This window comes from Carya illinoinensis, chromosome 3, assembly GCF_018687715.1.
Source record: "Carya illinoinensis cultivar Pawnee chromosome 3, C.illinoinensisPawnee_v1, whole genome shotgun sequence".
In the NCBI taxonomy this organism is placed as follows: domain Eukaryota; kingdom Viridiplantae; phylum Streptophyta; class Magnoliopsida; order Fagales; family Juglandaceae; genus Carya; species Carya illinoinensis.
Genome location: NC_056754.1, coordinates 2,549,723 through 2,573,728, shown reverse-complemented (window position 1 = coordinate 2,573,728; position 24,006 = coordinate 2,549,723). Strand labels below are relative to the sequence as shown.

Below are 24,006 nucleotides of genomic sequence, written 5' to 3'. Positions count from 1 at the left end.
CGAACGTATCGAAATTGTACTAAAACTCTGTATTTTGGACATCCATCAATTTGCTTTACCAATACTAAGATGAAGATCCTTTCAAAAAAAAAAAAAAAAATACTAAGATGATGAATTTGGGGGCATATTAGTTATTAGAAATTATATTTACATGTAGGTATTTATAATTTTGTACCTTATTAACATGTCACTACAAGAAAAATTTAAAAATAAAATCTCTCTTAAATTTAATCTTACTTGGATGATGGCTGGAGGATATACATTAATTGTAAGAAATGCATAGCGGAAAGTACCTCAAGCTCAGCTTACAAAGTTGCTCCACAAGTTTTTCTAGATTGACAAAAATTTTCACTTAGTGGTAAAGCGTACTACTAGAATAACGCTGTAACAATCCACAGCCTAAAAACTATTTCAAGAGAGAACAAGTGAGAGAGAGATTTTTACTATTGTGATTCATTCACCAGAAACAAAAGGAGAGGGGCTATATATAGCCCCCCTACACGGCTGGCCTTTTAAAGGCCAGTCTTCAATACGCTGGAAACGCATGGCTTAAAGCCATACGTTATAACTCATGCAATCATAAAGGGGGGTCTGCCCGTGTGGGCACCCCCTCCATTTAACATTAATAAAATAGTAATCTTACATATAATCATGAAATGTGGAAGTATTGTATAATCATTTTGAAAAAAAATGAGATCTATTATTAAAAAAAAACTATTTTTTAATTATGTGAATTTTATATTTACTTACTATTTTTAAATATATATATATATATATACATATATATATCGATTACACATTACTAGAAATATCAGTTCTCTTGATAAAAACTATTGCATACCTGTGATTCCAGGGTAGGAAGTGTGCTCGATCGAGGTTGTCAAAATTTTTTAAACGAGAGCTTCAGTCGTGTGTTAGCAAAAGATATTATCCTTGGTTAATCTTCAATGGAGGTAAGAGATTTTGTGCTCGTTCTTGGTTGAGTTCCAAAGAGTTTATTGATTTGGTTTTATCATATAGGTTCTGGATGGGAACTTCTTGCTTCGCACCGAATTTCATCCGCTGATAAATGGTTAGAAAAATATGAATCTCCAAAACTGATCCTCATAACTTTTTGCTTATTAGATGTTCTTTTTAATACTTTTGTCTGTTATTATAATTTTATCACATTTTTAATCAATTTAGCGATCACTGGCCTGCAATATTTGTCACTTCTCACTTAACACAGAAAGACAAAACCCATTGGCTCTAATAGATCCAAATTGTCGCCCACATGATTTTTTTTTTTAAGAAATCCTAATTACTAATAATTTGATTTTAAAAATATTATCAAGAACATGATGATATTTGCTCTGATCTGCTCTGTATTTGTTTCAGGGTTTTAACTTCTTGTGTACTATTTATATATATATATATATGTAGTTCATGAAATTGGCAACGCAATCCAAATCTTAATAGATATGATTTTATGCTATGATTTCTCCATTAATACTTTGGCTGGTCTCGTGATAGTTGAGTCTACATGTGTTGGGTGCTTGTTTTGTTACATGCTTTTGCATTGGGAACTGTGATATAACAACCGAGTTGACATTTTATGTTGGCCTTATTTTCATGCATGGAATTGACTATAAAATTTGTGTCTTTTGTTTAGTATGGACTTTGTGGGCACAAGGCATTTCTTTGAAGTTGATTCCCTATCATTCCATGCATGGACGTGTCAATGATGGGTCAAGAGCGCTCAACTTCTACAGAATTGTTGGTTGGATGCACTGAATTATTGATCAGTAGGAATTTGTAATCTGATTTATCTTCTCATTTTCACTTTATGTATATTTTTGCATGAATTGGAATGATTTTGTAATGAGGAATGTTGATCTGAAAAAGAAAAAGAAAAAGAAACGTTATGTGTAAGATCTGAAGGAACAATATTTTGAAGGAACATTAATAATCAAGCTTTGTTTAAAAAAAAAAAAAAACCCGGGTATAGGCCGAAATCCGAATTTCCGGGTTGTAAAAATCCAGATCAATCCGAATTTCAGCCCTGGTCATAACCCGGGTATATCTGGACCGTACCCGGTTGCCAAGCCCTTTGTACATATTTGTGTTTATATGCATAAAATAATCAATAAGCTGTCGCCTTGCTCATGATTGTTTTCTTGGAATGATTCTCACGGCAGACTAGATAGATCAGTCCCAACATTTGCTTTGGAAATGATAATACACGTCTCTAAACCTTTTCTTCTTTATTTCATAATTAAGCATCTGAAGTTCTTTCAGGCTCTCCAGTAGATATGTAAACATACAACACTGGCCTGTAATATTAGTACTGCTCTACTTCACCAAAATCTCACAGTTTCCCTTTTCTTTTCTTTTAAGTTGTCATGAGTACTATATGTTAACGGCCAGCAAGGCCAATCGGAATGAATAATTGTACGTATAAATTTTAAATAGATAAATTTTTTGTATATTTTTTTTATACAAAATTTGATTTTATTAATTAAAAATAATTTTTTTTAAGATGGTATTCGCTGTTTTATAAAGACTTACATAAAACTTATCTGTAGGTATAATTTATTTGCATTAACATCGAGAATTCTGAGTATAAACCAAAACGGACGTCAGTACGAGTCGGATCCTTGAGACCTAAAAGAAATAGGTTGAGAGAAGTAGTACTTGAGAGATATTTCACAAGAAAATTGAATTGTACATGCATGGAAATTAATAATGCCTCCTCATTTTTATTTGAAACGAAACAACCAAACTTAAATATCATATAAATATTGCCATATTAATTATTTACCAAATTACTTGAATGGAGCTCACTAATTATGTCTATCGGGTTGAGATCAGACACCTCCAAAAAAAATTTAGTATCTACTCACGTGATTAAACTGATCTGCATGAAAAAAAATAAAGACTATATATATCTATTTACTCCTTAGGATTCTCTCTTATTTAATTAAGCATATATCGTCTCTCATTAGCCATCTGGCCTATAGTTTTGGATCTCTCTTTCTCTCTCTCTCTCTTGACAATGGAGGCCGAACCCCATTACGGTGTTTCCGTCACGGAACCTCTCATGCATGGTGAGTGGAATCGCCGTGAGGCAAAGGATGTAGAGGCAGATAACGGCGATCGTAACACTGACAGTGCCGCGTCCTTTTTCATGACCTGTTTCCATGGACTCAATGCACTATCAGGTTCTTCTCTTTTCCTTGTTTCTCATGTACTTCTGCAGATTTTATTTCATATGAGGAAACTCGTTGATCATCCACTTATCACTCATATATACATGACAGGTTTTTTGTAGCCTCATATGTTTGACATACTATATTTAGTAACTTTGTTTCCAACTAAATCTTAATGATCTATTCCTCATGCTGGGTTATGATCAGTGTACGTAGCTCTATATTCGAATTTGCAGGTCAAATAAATCTTGAAATTTCGAGTTTAATTTCAGTTTACTATCCCTAAAAAAATAGCAAGCAACATGGATCGAAGGTGGGTCCCAAATAAGGATTCTTTTATAGGCATAAAAATATATTTCGGAATGATTAACGAGATTAAAATGAAAAGAACTCAAGATCGATTTGAATTCGATCTTGTGGAACCAAAGAGAGTTTGATCAGAAACTTCTTGTTGTTTTAGTGATCCATAGTCTTGATAGAATTATTAGAAAAGGGTCCCTTTCATGTTATCGGCGGTTTGGTAGAATTTTCAGGCCCTATAAAAAGCTTGGTGCTCATTTCCTAAAACGCCAGTTAAAATTATAAATACAAATTTTTAGTCATTCATTGAATAGTTTAATAAACAGTTCGCCTTTATAAATAATTTGTCTTCTTCTTCTTCAAGTCCAGTTTTATACCTAACACAATTAAAAAAAATTCTAAAGGTATATATATATGTTATCTCTTAACAGAAAAGTACAACATGGAATTTGAAAACTGCGAAACGTCGTGATATCTACTAGTGAGCGATTGCTAGCTTTAATGAGTAAAATATTTGAGCGGACAAAGACCTCTACATCACTTGGAACTTGAAAGTCTGGATCAAGGCCAAATGCATTGCATGGCAACCAAAAATAAAAAAGAAAATAAATGGAAAAGATACACCAAGAATTTCCCAAACTATAAAAAAAGAGAAATGATATTTGTAATCGTGGTTGTGCAAGCGTCGGTCAGTCTCTTTGAAAAAAGTGAATTAATACATATTCCACATAAAAAAAACTAATTTTTTAATCGTAGACCGCACTATTTTTCAAAATGATTGCATGGCGTTTGCATACTCCATGACTGTATGTAGCATTACTCATAAAAATAATTATGACTATTAAATAAAAAATAATTCTTTAAGAAAATATGTTTATTTTAAAATGATTTATTTTAAAAATATTTAAAAAGATATTATTAGATAACAAAATTTTTTCTTGAAATAAACTTTTTACGTTTTCATTTTTTTTTTTAAATTTTCTTAAAGAATAATTTTTTTTTTAATTTAATATCTATTTTTAATTAAATTTTAGGTAATTATGTCAGGTTTTTAATGGAGGGGTACATTAAAGCAATTTCTTGCTAGTTTGAGAAGATATATAATTGTCAAAATTGATAGTTTGATGGGTGATTGCAAAGTGCATGGATGGTAGTATATTGCAAGGGGTTTGCGTATATATATATAGTTTATCCTCAAAATAAAATTTATATGAAGAGAAAATAGGTACCAATATTTAACATGAGTGTGGTCCAACGCCCACGCATTCATAGCCTAGAGATTGTTATATTGGCCAAGAAAAGTGGTGGTTTGATTGACATTTTAGCAAGAGGCCGTCTATTGAGAGACGCGCAGCAACTATACAATTAGTTTCGTCGACACCTCTGCAAAAACTACAAAGAATTGCTTGAATACCGTGACCGAGAATTAGCTAGCTAGCGGGAACTGAGTTTGTTTGGATTATAAAGATTGTAATTGTTAGAATTATTTTCATGACTTCCAAATTCTTGGTTAGAGGATCCTAACTTAAGGGAAGAAGTTGCAAGTGGCAAATCTACCACTCGAAGCAGTGGCGCGTTATAAGGTCCATGCACAAGCAAAAGAGTGGTAAATGGCCGGGTTTATGCAGTAAAAAAGGAGGGGGTTGGGAGAGAGGGATGACGGGAGATCAGGATAGTAACTGCTTGTGCATGGGTGTTTTTACGATCATGCAGTTGAAAGAGTCGTACCGCTACAGTAGTAGTATAGAATTTATTTTCTTAATGCATGGATGATACTTCCAACTGGGTTACATGCTTTTCATGCAGAACAGAACAAGTAGTGTGATGCACACTAGCAAAAAGGGAATATTGCTAGGACTGCACGGCTGACAGGCTGATCCATTCTCTGTGATTAGATGAAACTTAACGATCTAAGGGCTATGAAAAATTAAAAAACTGCTGAAAACGTGGTCGATAATGATAGTTTGGAGGCTTTGGACGTCCCTGCGAAATATAATAATATTGTTGGTCCAATGTGTGGTGCCGGTAGCCTGCTACCACTCAATGCACTCATGTAGATGGCTTATCCTGATCTCTCGAACCTTCAAATGTCTTCAACTTAGAGAACACAATATTCCCTGTGCACCACATCTTGGTTCATCTCAGGCTCATTCGACTGCTCAATCCCCATACTTTACTGAGTTGCAAAAAATTCAAAAATATTATCAACAAACAAGAAAAATAAAAGATGCAATACTATGACGGCGAGCAACACTAATATATAGAGCTAATTTGGCTCGATGATACCAAATTCTTAGAACTAATTTCAATTTATGAATGTTATTTTTTTCTGTTGTAAGATTAACGTGCTTGTGTATAGAACATGATTAATGCACGCACCGTACGTCCTCTGTTTTTAACGTGAAATTTATGTGAATTTGCGGGAACTTTAGGACGGTCCCTTTTTTTTTGGAAGAAAGGACGGTCCTTGTCTCCTAGAATAAATCGTGTATGGAAATGCTGTAAAGTGACTTGTGAAAAACGTTCGGCTACCATTCATGTGCAAATCATGGTTTTACACGTTTCACCTCTCACTATGGTCCCAAATGACGACACTATCATCAGCATCATCCGTCTTTAATAATTTAGAACCTCATCTTTCTATTCATTACGAGTGTACGTATGCCACTACTCATACATGTTCGTTATTATAAAGTTTCCCTTACATGATTTATTTTACTCTCATTTTTGTTTGTTACGGACTTGTCTAAAAATAGTCCATACGTTCGTGATTAAGCCTTTGATCGTGTACTTGCGTATTGAGTAATTGTGTTGAAAGTTAATGAGACTAGCTATCTTCTTCAGCTGATCATTATATTCTTGAATTCCCTTGAGTGGTTTAAATTGAGTGGTTTAAATATAAATAAAATGATAGAATTTATCTAGTTTTTTTAACTTAAATTTTTGGGGGAAGTGGTAATTTAATGTGTCAAATTTTTTTGTAAAAGAATTTTAAGTATATGATTTTTCAATTTTTTTTATTCTTTGTTTTTTATTGTTCTCAATCATAAAGCTCTCTAATAAAATAGAGCAGGGTGAGGTCAATTATGAGCCTCTCGCCCGTCTAATTTGACTAGTCCATCCACGCATGCATATAAAGTAAATATCATGCAGCTGGGACAAACTTAATTTTAAGCATAGGTAGAAGTCAAATTTGCAAGGTTTTTCCTACTAGCTTGACATGTCTTTTTGGGAGAGGAAGGAAAAAGGAAAGTCAGCTTATTTCTCCAAAGTAGTACAAAACTTGATAGATGACGCCTATAGCGTGTGTACAATTTAAATCATGTGCATATCAATTATATTAATGTACGTAGGACAAACTGATTAGAAGCATAGGAAGATGTGCACTAATTTGCAAGGTTTTCCGTCCTAGATTTATCATTTTATGTCTTTTCGGGTGAGGAACGGTGCAGTACTGGACTTTCATGGATGACACCTATCGCTTGTGTTCAGAACTCAGAAGTGCTAGTCGTTGTCACGTGTTCTAAAGACTACGGCTGGCGTATTAATACCCCTCTCCATCTTGGCAAATGTCATTAGAAATGCGTCTTAGGATTCTCGGCCATTTCTTCGAGATTTAGCACCTATCTTCTGTCTCTCTCGCCATCTCTTTCTTTCTTCTCCAATGAAGGCCACGCTCTCAGACTATTCTCCCTCAAGCGTGCCTCTCATTCTTGATGAGAAGCAAAATGGGCTGGCTCATAAACTAGAGGAAGTGGAGTCGAACTGTCATCCCTCCAGTACAACCAACATCTCATTCTTCAAAACATGTTTTAATGGGCTCAATGCTTTGTCAGGTTCTAAATTTAACATGTGTTTCTTATACAAATGCAGTGTTATTATTCACTAATTAAAGCCATTAGAGCCCGTCCTGCATGCCTTCGATCGTTACTTTACTGTAATTGTTATTAGGTTTGAAGTATTACTTGATATTTACAGCAATCTCTAATGATCTCATTTTGGGATTGTGGTGTATCTCCAACATTTTTCTCGAAGCCTTTGATGGGAACTTTCAACTGAGTTCAGATAGAAAACTTTAACAATTAGCATCTTCAAATTTCAATCGTTCATTTTTTTTGTTTACTCCATCCTTTATTTTGGGAAACAAACATGAGATTCATTGGAGTTCACAAAAACGTTTCCTGATCACGTAGTTCTTGACAAGTGCTAATTCAAGCAAGAAATGACGTTTCGTTGCTATTACCTCAATTGAAGAGGAATTTTATTTTTATGCCTAATTCTCTCTCTAAATATGATTTTCAGGAGTGGGGATACTATCAGTTCCATATGCACTAGCATCGGGAGGATGGTTAAGCTTGATACTTATATTTGTTATAGCCATTGCAGCCTTTTACTCTGGCTTGTTGATACAAAGATGTATGGATATGGATCCTGATATCAGAAGTTATCCTGATATTGGCAATCGCGCATTTGGGAACAAGGGAAGACTACTGGTTTCAGTTGTCATGTACATAGAGCTCTATCTTGTTGCGACAGGATTCCTGATTCTAGAAGGGGATAACTTATATAACTTGTTCCCCAACTCGGGATTCGAAATGGCAGGGATAACGATCGGAGGAAAACAAATGTTCGTTATCATTGTGGCAGTCGTAATTTTGCCTTCGGTTTGGTTGGATAACCTGAGCCTTCTTTCCTATATCTCTGCCAGTGGGGTTTTAGCTTCGGTTATCATCCTCTGCTCGATCTGGTGGACTGGTGTGTTTGATGGAATTGGATTTCATGGAAAGGGGACACCTCTTAATTGGAATGGGATACCCACAGCTGTTAGCTTATATGCTTTCTGTTATTGTGCGCATCCGGTCTTCCCTACACTCTACACTTCCATGAGAAACAAACGTCAGTTTACTAATGTAAGTTAAAACAAGTTGTTTGTTTTATAAACGTACTTTAATTCTGAAGTACATCATGTTATTTGGACAAGTTTAAGTTTTAGTAGCTTTCATTTTGAAATGGGGAAATATGTGAAGCAAGGTGCTTTATCTGTTTAGGCTACTCACGTCCCCGCTTTTGCTGTTTTTTCTAATGCAGGTCTTGTTCCTCTGCTTTACCTTATGCACTGTCAGCTATGCGTCAATGGCAGTTTTAGGTTACTCAATGTTTGGCTCAAATGTTCAATCACAGATAACTCTGAGCCTCCCAATTGACAAACTTAGCTCTAAGGTGGCAATATACACCACCTTGGTCAATCCCGTAGCCAAATATGCATTGATGGTGACACCTATTGTGAATGCTACCAAAAGTTGGTTTCCATGTCAATACAACAAAAGGATATACGGCCTCTTAATTAGTACCTCCCTTGTAATCAGCACTGTCATTGTGGCCCTGGTTGTCCCCTTCTTTGCGAATCTCATGTCACTGGTTGGAGCGTTTTTAAGTGTCATGGGTTCGATTATACTACCATGCTTATGCTACTTGAAGATCTCGGGCACTTATCACCGATTAGGACTTGAAATGGTGGTTTTATGGGGTATGATACTAATGGGTGTTGCAGTTGGAATAGTTGGTACCTATGCATCTCTTGTAGAAATAATAGGGCATCTGAGAGCAGATGGTTTGTCTTCGTTGATCGTAAGTAGGGCATGGTCGCCTTACTAAAAGCTGCAGAGCTGTTTCATGTTTTAGCCTTTTAGACAAACTCTGATCTGTACAACTTATACAGAGCAGAAACTAAAGAATGTAATATCCTGAAGTTATGGAGCTTCTTTATTTCTCCTAGGCGAAAGAACTATTTTTCTAAAGTGTGGAAACTTGCTTCATTTACAGGAGAGCTATTTGTTCACATTCTGATAATAACAGCAGCATGTTTGTAGCCAATGTAACTGTTAAAGAAGTGTTGCCATTATGTTTATATAAGCACTTTGGAAGATGTTAGTGGCCATCCTCTTTGGCAGCCACTTCTGCCGATTTTTTTTTTTTTTAAATAAAAAATAAAAATTTTAAATTTTGATTCTTTTTAAATGAGGTGGTTTTTCATTTAAAAAAAAAAAAGAAGCAAAATTCCTAAAAAAATAAAAGATTTTTTTAAAAATTCAATGAGAAACGGTTGTCTAAAGGAAAGGAATGCCCCTAGTAGAAGTTCACTTGATAGATGTAGTCCTAGGTGGCTCGAAAGTTCGACAAATTAAGGTTACGTGGAAAAGGGTCTGATGCCTTCAAAAAGTAACTGGCAAGGAATGCGACAAGGGGGTATCAAATGAACCTTGTGGTCTCCAAAAGCTGATCAATTGCTCAATTTCTCTGGTTCTTTTTCTTTTGAGGTAATGAAGTATCCAACCGGGGATCAGTTTATGCTTGCAGCCCTGTTGGGTTTAAATTAATTAATACTACTTAAAACATGTCAGAGGAGACTTGACAAAATCCCACAAAATTTGCCTGAAAGAATGGAAGACTTGCAACACGACCCCACCGTATCATCTTTATGAGAGAAAGCTACGATAAATCCATCATATACGTTCCAACTTATTCAATATGTCCGCTCCATAGATCATCAGGTAATAACTCATACGAAGACGGCTTTTTTAACTGAAAACTGGGCAACTTTTTCTTTTGGGGCAAGTGAAATAAGACAAGTTCTCTTGGAGCAGTTAAACAAAACTACAGGGAGCAAAATTAACAGGCAAATCAATTTCATGAAAAGTTGGAGTTGTGCAGTTCCATTTCTCATGTTCTGCAATTTAAAAAGCATCATGAAAGGCAATTCCATCTACAAGTAAACTATCTTCATGTGCAAGCTCATGGCATCTAGTAACTGGTAAAGACCCTCACAATCAGCTCGAGAATCATAGCCAGAAAAGAACCTGTGGATTGACCCACCTAAATTCACACAACTCTCCCCGGCCATTTTCTTCAAACCTCCAGCTTTCATAACCCTCCTCACATTTGCCGCTTTCTCCCACATCCCAACTTCAGAATACATATTTGCAACCATCACAAAATTCCCACCCCTCCTTGGCTCCAATTCAAGCAATTTCTTTCTTACCTTATCCCCCACCCTACCGTTGTCATTAACATCATGAATACTGCACGCACCAAGCAACGTCCTCCATATAATAGGGTCAGGCACAATAGGCATGTTCATTATAAAAGAATAAGCCTCCTCGATATGGCCTGCACGGCCAAGGATATCCACCATAGCACCATAATGTATCATAAGGGGTTTAATCCCATGCACATGCTCCATCTCGTGAAAGTACCGGTACCCATCATCCACTAGTTTTGCATGGCTACAAGCACAGAGGACCCCAAGAAAGGTTACGTAATTTGGAGGTATCGATGATTTCTTCTTCATTTTCAGGAAGAAATCAAGGGCGTCCTTGGAAAATCCATGTTGGGCTAGCCCTAGAATCATTGCACTCCACGTCCAAACATTTTTCTTATTCATCCTATCAAACACCAACCTCGCATGCTCTACATCTCCAGACTTCGCATACATGTCAACAAGGGAAGTACCCAGATGGCAATTCAAAACCATCCCTCTGACAATCGCCAGGGAATGAAACCATCGCCCTAAGCTCAGGTTTCCAAGTTCAGCACATGCAGAAAGCATTACCACCACTGTGGTCTCATCGGGCTCGAACCCACTATCTCTCATCTTTGCAAAATACTGGATCCCATCATCCAATCGTGAGTTCTCAACATAAGCAGTTATTACCGAATTCCAAGAAACAACAGTCCTCACGTGCATTTCGTCGAATACTCGACGCGCATACAATATTCTCTTACAAGACCCATACGCATTTATCAAAGTGTTCTGAACATACACATCAGAGTTCAAACCACACTTCACAACATCCGCATGCACCTGTCTCCCCACTTTAAGAGCCGATACAAGGGCGCACGCCTTGAGAAGGAACGGAAAGGTAAGTTTATTGGGCCTAATTCCTCGCCTTCGCATTCCATGGAATACCCGTATTGCTTCTCCCGGAGAATCGCTCGAGGCGTATCCCCTGATGAGAATGTTCCACGGCAAAGGCGACGAGTCGTCCGAGTGATAGAGAAGCGACCGCGCATAGCTCAAGCTCCCTGTGGGAGATAAAGCACATATTCGGACAAGTTCGCTTGCGAGAAAGGAGTCTCTATGGAGGCCAGACACTTGCATTTGAGCGTGGACTTGAGAGAGTTGCTTCGTGGAGGAGCAGAGCTTGAGGAGAACGAGGCATTGATGCTTTCTGGAGAAGAAATTCGAATCACAGTTAGGAAAATTGCGCGGGAAGACGGGATTGGCGGTTGGGATCGGAAGCCGAACCATGCATTGGGCTTCGGTGTTGGAAACGGAGGTGTGTTCGTGGACTAGAAAGTAGAAAGCGGCGTCGTCCAAATATAGAGCCTTTTATGAAAAAAAAAAAGGGAAAAACAGGGGGAAAAGAAAATATTTTTTTCTTGGAAATAATATATATATATGTATACATATATATAGCAAGCTTAGCTAGCTGCTTTTATTTGGATGTTGGAATTCTTCTGCTGTAAATTGATCGGATTGCTAGTAGCTCTTTCTGGAAGACTGAATTGCCTTTTAATTTTGATCCTGGTCGCATCCTAAATGACCTTTGAAATGAAATAATTTATTTGTATATTTATATTAATTAAAAGAAAGTTGTCAAGGATTTTCTACCACATGATCTAAACTACTACGTGGCATGAAATCCATTGTATAAAAAATCCGTTGTACCACCTATATTTTTCCAAGTGGGTTGAGGGGTACAGATAATACATCTTTGTTTTGGGCCTTTTTCCATCTGCGCATCATCTGCATAGAAATTTCAAGAATTCCAACTCTTTCTTGCTCTGTTTCAGCTGCAAAATCACATAACAGCACCATTCTAGATCCTTCATGAATCAAATGGAAAATCAGACGACAAGTGCCACTCAAAAACAGACGCCAAATGGAAGCGCTGGAAACCTCCCTTTATCTCCCTTATTTATACTCTTTGACATTCCCCCCGAAACTAAAATCAAACAACCATTTGCTTAATCCAGAGAGAAAAAAGAAGTCTTAAACTTGTGTACTGCCCAATACAGCACCTATTTTGATCATAGAAAATGTCACCAGCTTTATCTTTATCTCTTTCACACCCCCCAATCTGCAAATCTCGGGACCATTAAAAGGACAAGCACCTTCCCAAAAGTACTTGTAGAGAAAACCCATGTTACAAAACACCTTCAGGCACCAAGCTCAGCAAGAGAAAGCTATTAAATTCCTTTGCTTTGGGGCTTATAGGGGCAGGCGTCTCCATTTCTCAGCCAGCAAGAGCTGAACCGGGGAGCCCTGTTGAATCCACTTCAAATAGAATGTCATATTCGAGATTTTTGCAGTATCTGGATGAAGGGGCTGTAAGGAAGGTGGATCTGTTTGAGAATGGCGCTGCTGCGATCGCCGAGATCTTCAACCCAGCACTAGACAAAATCCAGAGGGTCAAAATTCAGTTACCCAGATTGCCACCAGAATTGCTGAGGAAAATGAAAGAGAAGAATGTAGACTTTGCAGCTCAACCAATGGAAGTAAACTGGTGGCCTGCAGTACTCGATTTGTTGGGGAATTTGGCTTTTCCATTGATATTGATTGGCTCTTTACTTCTTAGATCATCATCTACAAACACTCCAGGTGGCCCTAACTTGCCGTTTGGACTCGGAAGGCACAGTACTGAAAAAGTTTTTTTATCAACTCTGTAAGCTAGACTTCATCCAAACGACTTCCAGTCCTAGAAATTTACGTAGCATGTAATAACTGTACGACCTTACCATATGTCTGTCAACAGGAGCAAAGCCAAATTTCAAATGGAACCCAACACCGGAGTGACATTCGACGATGTTGCTGGCGTTGACGAAGCAAAGCAAGATTTCCAAGAGATTGTCGAGTTCTTAAAAACCCCAGAGAAGTTTGCCGCAGTTGGAGCCAGAATTCCCAAAGGAGTACTTTTGCTTGGGCCACCTGGAACTGGAAAGACGTTGCTGGCCAGGGCGATTGCTGGAGAAGCAGGGGTTCCTTTCTTTTCTCTATCTGGGTCAGAGTTCATTGAGATGTTTGTTGGTGTAGGGGCTTCAAGAGTGAGGGACTTATTCAACAAAGCAAAGGCCAATTCGCCATGCTTAGTGTTCATTGATGAGATAGATGCTGTAGGGAGGCAGAGAGGAACAGGTATTGGCGGAGGAAACGATGAGAGGGAACAAACACTGAATCAGTTGCTTACCGAAATGGATGGCTTCAGTGGGAATAGTGGAGTGATTGTTGTCGCTGCTACCAACCGACCCGAAATTCTTGATTCGGCTTTGCTTAGGCCGGGGAGGTTCGACAGACAGGTACAATATGGTTTCTTCGTCACACTTTGCACAGTAGTCGTTAGGTGACATTATGAAAGAGATATTCGTTTAAGACCTTAATTGGAAATTCATGGAGATGTTGTGTTACTGCTTATATAGGTCACTGTTGGATTACCGGATGTGAGAGGGAGGGAAGAAATATTAAAGGTGCATAGCAACAACAAGAAACTTGATAAGGATGTCTCTCTCAGCGTTATTGCCCTAAGAACCGCAGGGTTCAGCGGAGCAGACCTTGCAAACCTCATGAACGAAGCTGCCATTCTAGCCGGTAGGAGAGGCAAGGAGAAGATTACAATGAAAGAGATTGACGACTCCATTGATCGGATTGTCGCAGGAATGGAGGGAACCAAAATGACAGATGGGAAGAGCAAAATTCTTGTGGCTTATCATGAAATAGGCCACGCTGTGTGCTCGTAAGTACCTCAAATCCTTTTCTTTTTTGTTTTGTTTCTGTTTCTTTGAAAGCCTCGCGGCCACTAAAGTGATACATTTTTTTTGCAAACTACAGGACGTTGACTCCAGGCCATGACCCAGTGCAGAAAGTGACTCTGATCCCAAGGGGTCAAGCCCGTGGTCTAACTTGGTTCATGCCTGGTGAAGATCCTGCACTCATCTCTAAGCAACAACTATTTGCTAGAATAGTTGGAGGTCTTGGAGGTCGCGCGGCTGAGGAAGTGATTTTTGGACAATCAGAAATTACTACAGGTGCAGCTGGGGACTTGCAACAAATTACTCAGATAGCAAGACAGGTACATGTTCCCCAAAAAGAAATTGTTAAGGTATGTAGTTAATCAAACAACTAAAAATATGTACCTAAATTGTTCTCGTTTTCTCCAAACAGATGGTAACTACGTTTGGCATGTCCGAGATTGGGCCATGGGCATTGACCGATCCAGCAGTGCAAAGCAGCGATGTGGTACTAAGGATGCTAGCTCGAAACGCCATGTCGGAAAAGCTTGCAGAGGACATAGATTCCTCTATACGAAACATAATAGAAAGTGCATACGAGATTGCAAAGAATCACATTAGAAATAACCGTGAGGCTATTGACAAACTAGTGGACGTGCTGTTGGAGAAGGAAACTCTCACGGGAGATGAATTCAGGGCAATCCTGTCTGAATTTACTAATATCTCTTCAATTGAGATTGATGTCCGGGAGATGATAGAAGTCTAGGGAAACTCAGTATAAATGTACAGTGATCGAGACACTAAGTCTCAACCATACTCATGTCAAGGAGGGATGCAAAGCTAGATAGATCTATAGATACAAGAACTTACTTGCATGTAGTCTACCAAATGTATCCATGTTCCCAACCATTGGTTCTCCCTTCTATTTTTGGATTTTATAGATTTTAGTTTCTATCAAACAAAGTCACTGTACAAGATCGAAATCTAAAAGTACTATTACACCTCAAGACAAGGCGGTAAAAATCTATCATTATACACACTTGAAATAAGCTATCAAGTTAATTTCTCTATTCACGTGTTTAAATTGAAAAGACAAGTCCCTCATTGCAGCCTCTATTATTTCCCATATCTCTCTGCAATCCCAATGCATTATACCATCTTCAGTTAACCAACTAAACAATAAGCATATTCAGATTCTTCCTCAACACTAGAGCATATCTCAAACCATACAAATACATACATACCCTTTGCAAGAGTTTTCTAGGATTGGGATTATTTGCCACACTATTTGTTGCAGTGCATATTTCAGTTAAGCAACCATGTAATTTCGTCAAAAACAAAAAATCCTAAATTAAGAAAGCCTAATAAGCAATTTAGTGAAATTTAAAGCAAGCATCCTAACCACTGCACTGGTCATCAGCACCATTCTCTAAAGAACAGACTGAAAGGGCCCAAGGGACCAAGCTATAAATATGTACATGACTATTCCTGCTAGAACGGATGCTTTTGTATTAAATTAGATTTTAATGGGTAGTCAGTGAAGGGCAATTGTTATTTACTACAGCAAATAAACTTTTCAGAGAGAAGACTTTAAGGTCTCCGTGAAGAAGACTGTATGGTCATGTCCATTTATTTTCTGTGCCGAGCAAAGCAATAATGCCGCTGCTCCTGTCTCCCTATCATTCAAGGTGCTCAGTAGTCAGCAACTCTACCTAGAGACTTTTGACTTTTGAGTTGGATTCTTTGGACTTGTTGGTTGCACATTGCTTGGTTAGTTGGTTTTTCAGAAGATTTTTCAATTTGTTGCTTTATTTGCTTATAAATGCAAATGCAGCATTTGAGATCCTCACAAAAACAGGCGCGTTTGTTAGAGAGAGAGAGAGAGAGAGAGAGAGAGAGAGATGAAAGGAACATATGGGATGCTAATCGTCATTTTCATGTTCCAAATTCAGCAAGCAGCAGTTTGTGGTACTCAATTACATAATGTCTCTAAATTTGTTCAAAAGGTGCTTGACTAAGACAAAAGCTCGATCTTATCTACATTTGGTCTCTTAATTCTTCTAAACTCGTGCCTTTTTCATCACTCTATTAATATAGAAATATTTTTTCCGTCGCAGGTTCCAGTAGTCCCAGCAGGAAGAAAATATGATTTCATTTACCTTGTCCAACAGGTTTGTACAAAGAAAATAACTTTATTTTTTACATATATCGTATCAGTACACTCCTGTTTTCATCTATCTTAAGGGTTGCATAGTTCACTTGTCTCTCTTTGATCAGTGGCAGATTTCTTTGTGTAACATAAAGTCTTGCCTAAAACCAGGAAGGCCAGCATTTAGCATCCATGGGTTTTGGCCATCTTCTTACTCAACGCAAACACCTTCCAACTGCACTGCTACTGCTAGCAAGTTTGCACCGCAAAAGGTACTTCACCATTTCTTAGTATTTCATGCAAATAGCAGATACTATAGTAAAGCCTCAATTAAACGGGATACCGGATATGATTCAGACCCCAAAGATATTACAATGATAATGTGTTCTATATGTTTTCGGTAAATCCATATGTTCTTTATATGTCTTGGGACAGATTTCAGACCTCAAAGATAGATTGGACATGGAATGGCCATCGCTCCTGCGGGAGAGTAATTATGAGCTCTGGAAAGAAGAGTGGGAAAGACATGGAAGTTGCTCTCAAGCCATGCTCCCTCAGCATGCATTTTTTGAGACAGCACTCAAACTTAAGGAGAAATATAAACTCCAGGAAATGCTAGCAGAGAAAGGTTTGTCATCACTACTCAAAGCTTTCTATTCGTTTGTACAACTTATGCTGCCAATATATGAATTCAACAACTTTCTTACTAAACCTAAGTTAACGTAAACAAAATTATTTACACAGATATCTATCCATTTGGTAACCTCTATCGCCTAGATGGAATTATCGATGCCATTGCAACTGCTACGGGGCACAATCCTCAAATACAGTGCAGCTTGTACAAGCAAGTACCTCTGCTTTCACAGGTTTTCCTGTGCTTTGACTACAATGCAACTAAGATAATCGACTGCCCCGTGAAGAAGAGATGCCGATATGATGAAATAATGATCCCTTACTACATGTTTGGTTCTCGAAGAAACTAAGCGAGAGTTAGGAAATGCTAGTGGAAATACTTTTCTTCCTTTTTCCCTCTGTTTAATTGCAAGTTCGGAAAAGTAGCAGCGGAAGGAGAATAGTTGTACAAGGAAACAATTTCCTCTGTTTGTCGTATGCTTAATTTCCACCAAAAAGAAAATTCCATTTATGACATGCAATTAGGACGCCGAAGAAATCATATGCCTAGCTGGGCACATTTATGTCGATCGTGGCTTCTCTACAATTTCTTTCTTTTCTATTCCTGGCTAGATCTTGGATGAAAACTTCATAATAAAAGAGACACATGAAGTTAATTTTATAACATCTATTGAGACTTTGTAAAAAATTTAAACAAAAATCAATTAATATTAAAAATTTATTTCATGTGTTAATCACTTCTCGTTATAACCTTTAAATTCGGATAAGATGGTAGTGAGTTACATCCCATCTTGAATCCGATGCTTATCTACTCGTGGCAATTAACTGCCTGACAGAACTGCAACAATGTTTATTGCTACAATCCAGTCTTGGAAAAAAGGACAAGCATCGGATTCAATGCTTGTCCTTTTTTCTTTTTTCTTCTTTTTTGCCAAGGATTCTTCCCACCTCCAAACTCTTGAGGCGGTTCAAAACAATTAAACACATATAATTCATACGCGATGGACCAACAAAAAATGCACACGAGTACTGCTCTCTGTGACCAAAATATTATTTCGGTTTAATTAGAAATCCTCAAAGAGGCGATATACAAGCGTGAAATTCTTTATTCTTTGTATTAAATGCATAAAGAATTATTGTTCTATCTTTTTTCTGTCTCTACTTTTTGGCAAAATGATCAAAATATTTAATTGGGTAAAGAAAGAAAAAATCATTTCGTTGCAAGATAGCCAGCTATAATGTAATTGCTCCTTCTGGTCCTCGGCCTACTCCGGCTAGACCCGGCAGCATTAGCATGAAGCTTGCGGTTACTAAGGGATTCCAGAAAACTTGCTAAGCTATCTATAACAATGGCGAATGCTCCCTATGCAGAGAGCAGTACCGCGATGATTCAAGTGCTGATCTTGGCACTCAGCAGTACTGCACTCTCTCATGCTTCTTCTTCCTCGTAAGTCGTATGTGTTTAACATCCACACAACCTTTAATGCCCTACTAATTGGTTACAATATTTAACCTAAGATTAGCGAGTTCGATGCGAGACCTCAAAGTCAAAATATTATTAATGTCTATGGTACGAGAGGACAATAGTATTTATAGTAATGTCTATGATGATATGTTCGGTTGCCTATATAAAATTAAATATGACATTTATTTTCTCTCCTAGTAATTGTTCTTTCAATATTCTATTCAATGGCAAATTAAGCCATGTCAAGTTATATGAGAGAAATTGACCCCCCCAAACAAGGTAAAAAAACATCGAGCGTTTTCCTATTAGTAACTGATTTTGACATCTAAAGGGGACTGTATACTAGAATCCTTTATAACTGTTATTTCGTTTAGCTTGATAGTTTCAAAGGTTCCTTCTATAAACCTGGATGGTAACTGGTTGGGATCGATCCATGCCCGTATAAATGGATAATATTTCTACAAAGATATGGAATTACCAGTTGGGTTTTCTCCCGAATTGAAGTGCAGCTAGAAAATGGGAAGGTTTGAGCTATTAGTGGTAGGGGTCAAAACCGATGTATCGTGAGATTTTTTTATCTAAAATGGAAACCGCACTAATACCTTGAAATGTTGTAAATCTCGATCGAAACTGGCAGGTGAAGAAGGTGGAAACTGTTGTCATCGGTCTCGGTGTAACTCCAATTGGTTCGTTGGCTGTGTGTGCTGAGAGAGAGAGAGAGAGAGAGGGCGGCGTAGAGAAACTCGAATTGTGAAAGTAAATAAAGAAATGAGGAGGAAGAAGAGGTGCGTATGAGCTCTAGAATTAAAACGGCGCCGTTCCCTTTATATTTTTTACAAATACTAAGTCTTGAAACGACACCATTTCATATATGTATTGTTGAACTCAAGGTTTCAAGTTTCATGTGATTATAAATCTACACATGGATTTTGATGATAACAAATGAATTCAAAGAATAAAGAAGTCTCAAGCTCAAGTTGTCTACACAATGGAGTCAAGCACATCAAGGAAACAAGCATGAGCAAGAAGGGAACAAGTTCACATTAAAATTATAGAGTAATATTGTAAATCTCTTCAAAATTCGAAATTAGGATTAATGCTCAAAATTAATATTTTATCATAAAGCATTAAAATACATTTTCCACATGTGCATGAATATTTTTGAAAATTAAATTTGAAAATTTTGAAAGATGATTGATTGTCATCTTTTGCATGTGCATGCCTTGATTAAAGGGTTGAACTTTGAAAATATTAAAGATGATTGATTGTCATCTTTCAAATGTGCATGTTTTATTTGAATATTTTCAAAAGTGATTGATGCTTTTTTAGACTTATACAAAAAGTAAAAGATTAGGTTTGAATTTTTTGAAAATGAAAGTGTGCTCATTTTGTCATATGCCAAAAGTAAAAGATTGGGTTTGATTTTTTTGAAAAAGTGAATGATGTTGTCTTTGACAATTGATAAAGAAGAACCTTTTATTTGAATTCTTTGAAAAAGTGAATGATGTTGTCTTTGACAATTGAAAAAGAAGAACCTTTTATTTGAATTCTTTGAAAAAGTGAATGATGTTGTCTTTGACAATTGAAAAAGAAGAACCTTTTATTTGAATTTTTTGAAAAAGTGAATGATGTTGTCTTTGACATGTGAATCTTTTTAAATTTGAATATGAAGTCTCATATGCCTATAAATAGATCATTTGAGAGCTTCACATTTACAACACCAAGAGCATACAACATTCATTCAAAGCTTTCATTCTCTCTTCTCTAAACATTGAGCCTTAATCCTTGTTCATTTTGAGAGATATAGCTTGCGCTGTATTATTCTTATTTCACTCGTTGAGGAGTGTTTTCTGATAACCTACCCACTATCAGCTTTTGTATCAGAAAAAGGGTGTGTATAACCCTTGTGTGTGTAGAAAGTATTCTACACAGGGAATAGTTGAATCACCACGTGTAAGGTGATTGCAAGTGTAGAGGGTGTTCTACACGGATCCTTTGTAGCGGTGTTGTTCAAAGGTGTAATAGGTTTCTATCTCTACCTGAAGGAGGTTGAATAGTGAATTTGGGAATCCTCAAGGGGTAGCTTGAGGCGAGGACGTAGGCAGTGGGGCCGAACCTCGTTAACATACTGAGTTTGCTTCTCTCTTACCCTTACTCTTTATATTTATTGTTATTTCATATTTTGTTTATATTTTATATTATATATTTGATTTATAATTGTTATTTTTTTTAATACAACTCAATTCACCTCCCCTCTTGTGTTAGTCATCTGGGCAACATGTATAATTAAAAAAAATACAGTTAAACCATCAATAGGTTCAGCGGTCCAGCCCAGGCTCAAATCGGGATCGAACCGCTAGACATCGGTTTTGGCCAAATTCAACTGCCGGCCGACCAGTTTTACGCCGGTTTCAGTCTGTTCCGATCTCCAGTGGCCGATTTGAGTTGGTCCCGGTCGGTTTTACAGTTTTTTGTACAGCCCTAATTAGAAGATCACATCTGTCTGCGTTTACAATTCATAGTGGCAGACAGCTCGTGGCTTCAAATGGAAATTAGGCCTCGATACCTTGACTTTATAATGGTTTCCTTGACTTTGTTCGTCTATCCTACCAGGGTTTAATAATGGTTATCTTTCAATGGATGAAGATTTCCTACCTCGAACACTTTTTTCAAGTCGAAAAGAGAGACAACACGTAAATCCCACTATATTAAATACTGTCATGGACAATATAGACCTCAATATTAAATATAGTAGGATTCACATACTATATCTCTCTTCCAAAATTGTAAGAAGTTTTTCGGTGAGAAATTGTAGAAAAACTTGATCCCTCTTCAACACCACCAACTAAAGAGTGCTCCAATGAAAAAATCAACTCCGTTTTAACATCCATCCGATCATTCATTTGAACTCTTTAGGACCTGAACACGAGGGATCAGGACAAGTTCTCTTTCTGAATAATTTCATACTAAACCAGGCACTAATGAATTAACCAAAAAGGAATGGTGTTAGTATAGCTTGGACCAGTGAATTAATCAAAGTCCGGATGCAAAATGGGGGGCATTAACCAAAAACTCATAAATTGAAGAAAATACTAGTAACTTTAGCCATTGTGGTTGATTCTGTGTATAGTGACTCCATTTTCCTAATCGCTATAACCTGGTGATGAGGTGAGAAAACCCCTGAAATAGCTCTTAGAACAACAATTTCACAGGAAGCTGAAGACTTGGAATTGTGGTGGATGAGACAATCATTTGCATTACCAGCAAGGATAGATGTATGGCCCCGACTAGTCGGACCAATAGTGGTCTTGAGTGCATTGGATGATAGTCACGCTAAGAGGGTCCTCTAATTTGCAATGTCATTGATTAAAAGGCAAGGAAGTAATAAACCGAATTCTGACTATATCAATCAAAGTCAACCACTTATGCAGTACAAAGAAATGCAAAGTGCTCCTACCTGCTGTCTTCATGTACCATGAGCAGTCCCCCTATTTTCTCTTAGTAAATCTAGACTAAGGGTGTATCACCAAATCATCACCTGTTGAAGTTCGTAAAACCTGACCATAATTTCTTTAGCATATGAACAACATAAGCAACCACCATCATCGTCTTTTTTGTAGACATGAAGATCTGGGACAATGGAAATCCATGTATCACCAAAATATAAGGTTCCATTGACATTTTACATTAACCATATAGACAAGATCCTATTACCATGATCTAAGCTTGACATATTATTCTTCATTCTTATAAAAAACAACATTAGGAGAATTACTCACAAAAATTTCCATAAAAAGCAAGCAGAGCTGCAGAAGTTATTTGCTTATGTGTCAATACACTCGATATACAGCCTCCGTAAGTAATATTTGCTAAATTCTCAAAACACACTGTAGACAGCTTACATTATTCAACAAATAGTCGGGAAAAGCGAGCGAGCAACACAACAAAATATAACAGCAACACCCCCCCCAAGAAATTCCAGAAACTTGAATCCAAAAGTAACATGCCAAATGTGGATTTTGTAGGTTACCACATATGAAATGAATCAAAAATGTGCCCCCACCAAAATGCTCTGGACTCCTGTTGAGTTGCCCCGATAAAGAATCCACAACTATATTATGAATAATCTCTATATGCTCAAGCACACTCCCCTGATCCATTTAACATAACTAGGGTCTCTGTGTAGCTAACAACCTGAAAGGAATCACCATATATCGGAAGCTCCCTTTGTTCTTGTGTTATTGGGTCGTATAACACCAACCATCCATTTTTATTTCTTAGAAGAACAAAACCATCATCCCGAAGTTCTATCAGCCTGGTAAAATGTAGAAGGGGTCCGATTGTGAACATCAATGTCCAAGTCTTTTCCTCACCAGACTCATTCATCACGCATATATAATAAAATCTCGTCGCCAAATCATTGTATGCTAAAATCAAAGCTACAGAATCATTAATAACAGCAACAGCCTCAAAAGAAGGTCTTTCGGTTAAGGAAGGCAACGCTATCTCTTGGAACACCTCATTGCTCATATCAAAGGAAAGCATCAACCAGTGGTCCGGGCCGCCACGCTCACAAGCCAACCAATAATGAACCCCATTTAAGTAGGAAGGAAAACGAGGAGAATTGATACGATAAATTGGGTTAACGGATGTGTTGATCACTCTCCAAGAATCAGTACTAAGGTTATAAACCTCGACTTGGCATCGCCGAAAATTGAGGTTCAGAATCCTAATTACCTTCAAATCGCCAGTCTTGGGATCAAGTCCGAAGCCGAAACGGAAAGGAAAGGTAGTGGGCATTTCTGCTGGGCGTTGGATTATGGGTAGCGCCTTTGATTCTCTCGTCGCAGGGTTCCATAACACTAGCCCATCTCTGGGTCCGTTACGGTCAGCGGGAACACCAAAGAGACAGAGAATCCCATTGCAGGGACCGAAGACCACGAGTTCCCCAACATCCCGAGGGAAGAACTGTAACAAATCCACGTACCTGGAGACCTCTAAGGTTTCGTTAGAGTGGAGGGAGACCCAGGGAGTTCGGGTAATCTCGTGTTCGCGGTTAAGAAGGAGCCCACGGTGGCGTTTTTCAGAAGTGGCCCAAAATAGGTGTTTGGCGATGAAATCAGGGTTTCTGATAAGAAAGTACCAAGCTTTATTTACGCACTTGAATCGCATCAGCGATTCCACGGGCAGCCTCGAAAGGATTTCCATTACCACATCTTCTGGGAGATCCCTTATCAACATCTTCTCTTTTCTTCTTTCTCAGTCTCCGCTTACAAACGCTCTCGCTCAACACAAAATTATTTAGACGTTGAATCTTGATTCTTGGATGTGGGTTCGCTCATCTTCCGGAATTTTTCCATTTTTATATGGTCATTCCTTCATTCATATTCGTCTATCGCTACGCTACTAGGGTGCGGTATCGGGTTGTAGCCAGTAATGTCAACTATTGTCGAGAAATGCTTTCAAATTTTTTTCCCCATGGTTAG

The 24,006-nt window shown here is 37.7% G+C and overlaps 5 protein-coding genes across 6 annotated transcripts; 3 read left to right on the top strand and 2 right to left on the bottom strand.

The window, feature by feature from the left end:
* The first annotated feature begins 2,963 nt into the window (after positions 1-2,963).
* Positions 2,964-9,362, top strand: LOC122303284 (amino acid transporter AVT1I-like). Of its 2 annotated transcripts, none has more exons than XM_043114984.1 (3): positions 2,964-3,200; positions 7,791-8,398; positions 8,577-9,362. In XM_043114984.1, exons 1-3 carry the CDS (start codon positions 3,035-3,037, stop codon positions 9,141-9,143), a joined length of 1,341 nt encoding a protein of 446 aa, XP_042970918.1. In that variant the 5' UTR covers positions 2,964-3,034; the 3' UTR covers positions 9,144-9,362. The 2 variants fall into 2 exon arrangements, with proteins under 2 accessions (XP_042970918.1, XP_042970917.1); XM_043114983.1 differs by lacking the exon at positions 2,964-3,200 and adding an exon at positions 6,996-7,324.
* Positions 9,363-10,147: 785 nt separating this feature from the next.
* On the bottom strand, positions 10,148-12,026 carry LOC122302452 (pentatricopeptide repeat-containing protein At2g36730). The gene has a single exon (XM_043113714.1). The coding sequence runs from the start codon at positions 11,794-11,796 to the stop codon at positions 10,252-10,254; it is 1,545 nt and encodes a 514-aa protein (XP_042969648.1). The 5' UTR covers positions 11,797-12,026; the 3' UTR covers positions 10,148-10,251.
* Positions 12,027-12,258: 232 nt separating this feature from the next.
* LOC122302451 (ATP-dependent zinc metalloprotease FTSH 6, chloroplastic) lies at positions 12,259-15,280 on the top strand. Its single transcript, XM_043113713.1, has 5 exons — positions 12,259-13,213; positions 13,304-13,844; positions 13,965-14,278; positions 14,374-14,614; positions 14,707-15,280. The coding sequence occupies exons 1-5, from the start codon at positions 12,837-12,839 to the stop codon at positions 15,037-15,039; spliced, it is 1,806 nt and encodes a 601-aa protein (XP_042969647.1). The 5' UTR covers positions 12,259-12,836; the 3' UTR covers positions 15,040-15,280.
* A 718-nt stretch (positions 15,281-15,998) lies between these two features.
* LOC122302454 (extracellular ribonuclease LE-like) lies at positions 15,999-17,622 on the top strand. Its single transcript, XM_043113715.1, has 5 exons — positions 15,999-16,279; positions 16,391-16,444; positions 16,551-16,694; positions 16,858-17,050; positions 17,167-17,622. The coding sequence occupies exons 1-5, from the start codon at positions 16,175-16,177 to the stop codon at positions 17,403-17,405; spliced, it is 735 nt and encodes a 244-aa protein (XP_042969649.1). The 5' UTR covers positions 15,999-16,174; the 3' UTR covers positions 17,406-17,622.
* Positions 17,623-22,304: 4,682 nt separating this feature from the next.
* LOC122302450 (F-box/kelch-repeat protein At3g23880-like) lies at positions 22,305-23,995 on the bottom strand. The gene has a single exon (XM_043113712.1). It carries the CDS (start codon positions 23,759-23,761, stop codon positions 22,658-22,660), a length of 1,104 nt encoding a protein of 367 aa, XP_042969646.1. The 5' UTR covers positions 23,762-23,995; the 3' UTR covers positions 22,305-22,657.
* Between the last annotated feature and the right edge of the window lie 11 nt (positions 23,996-24,006).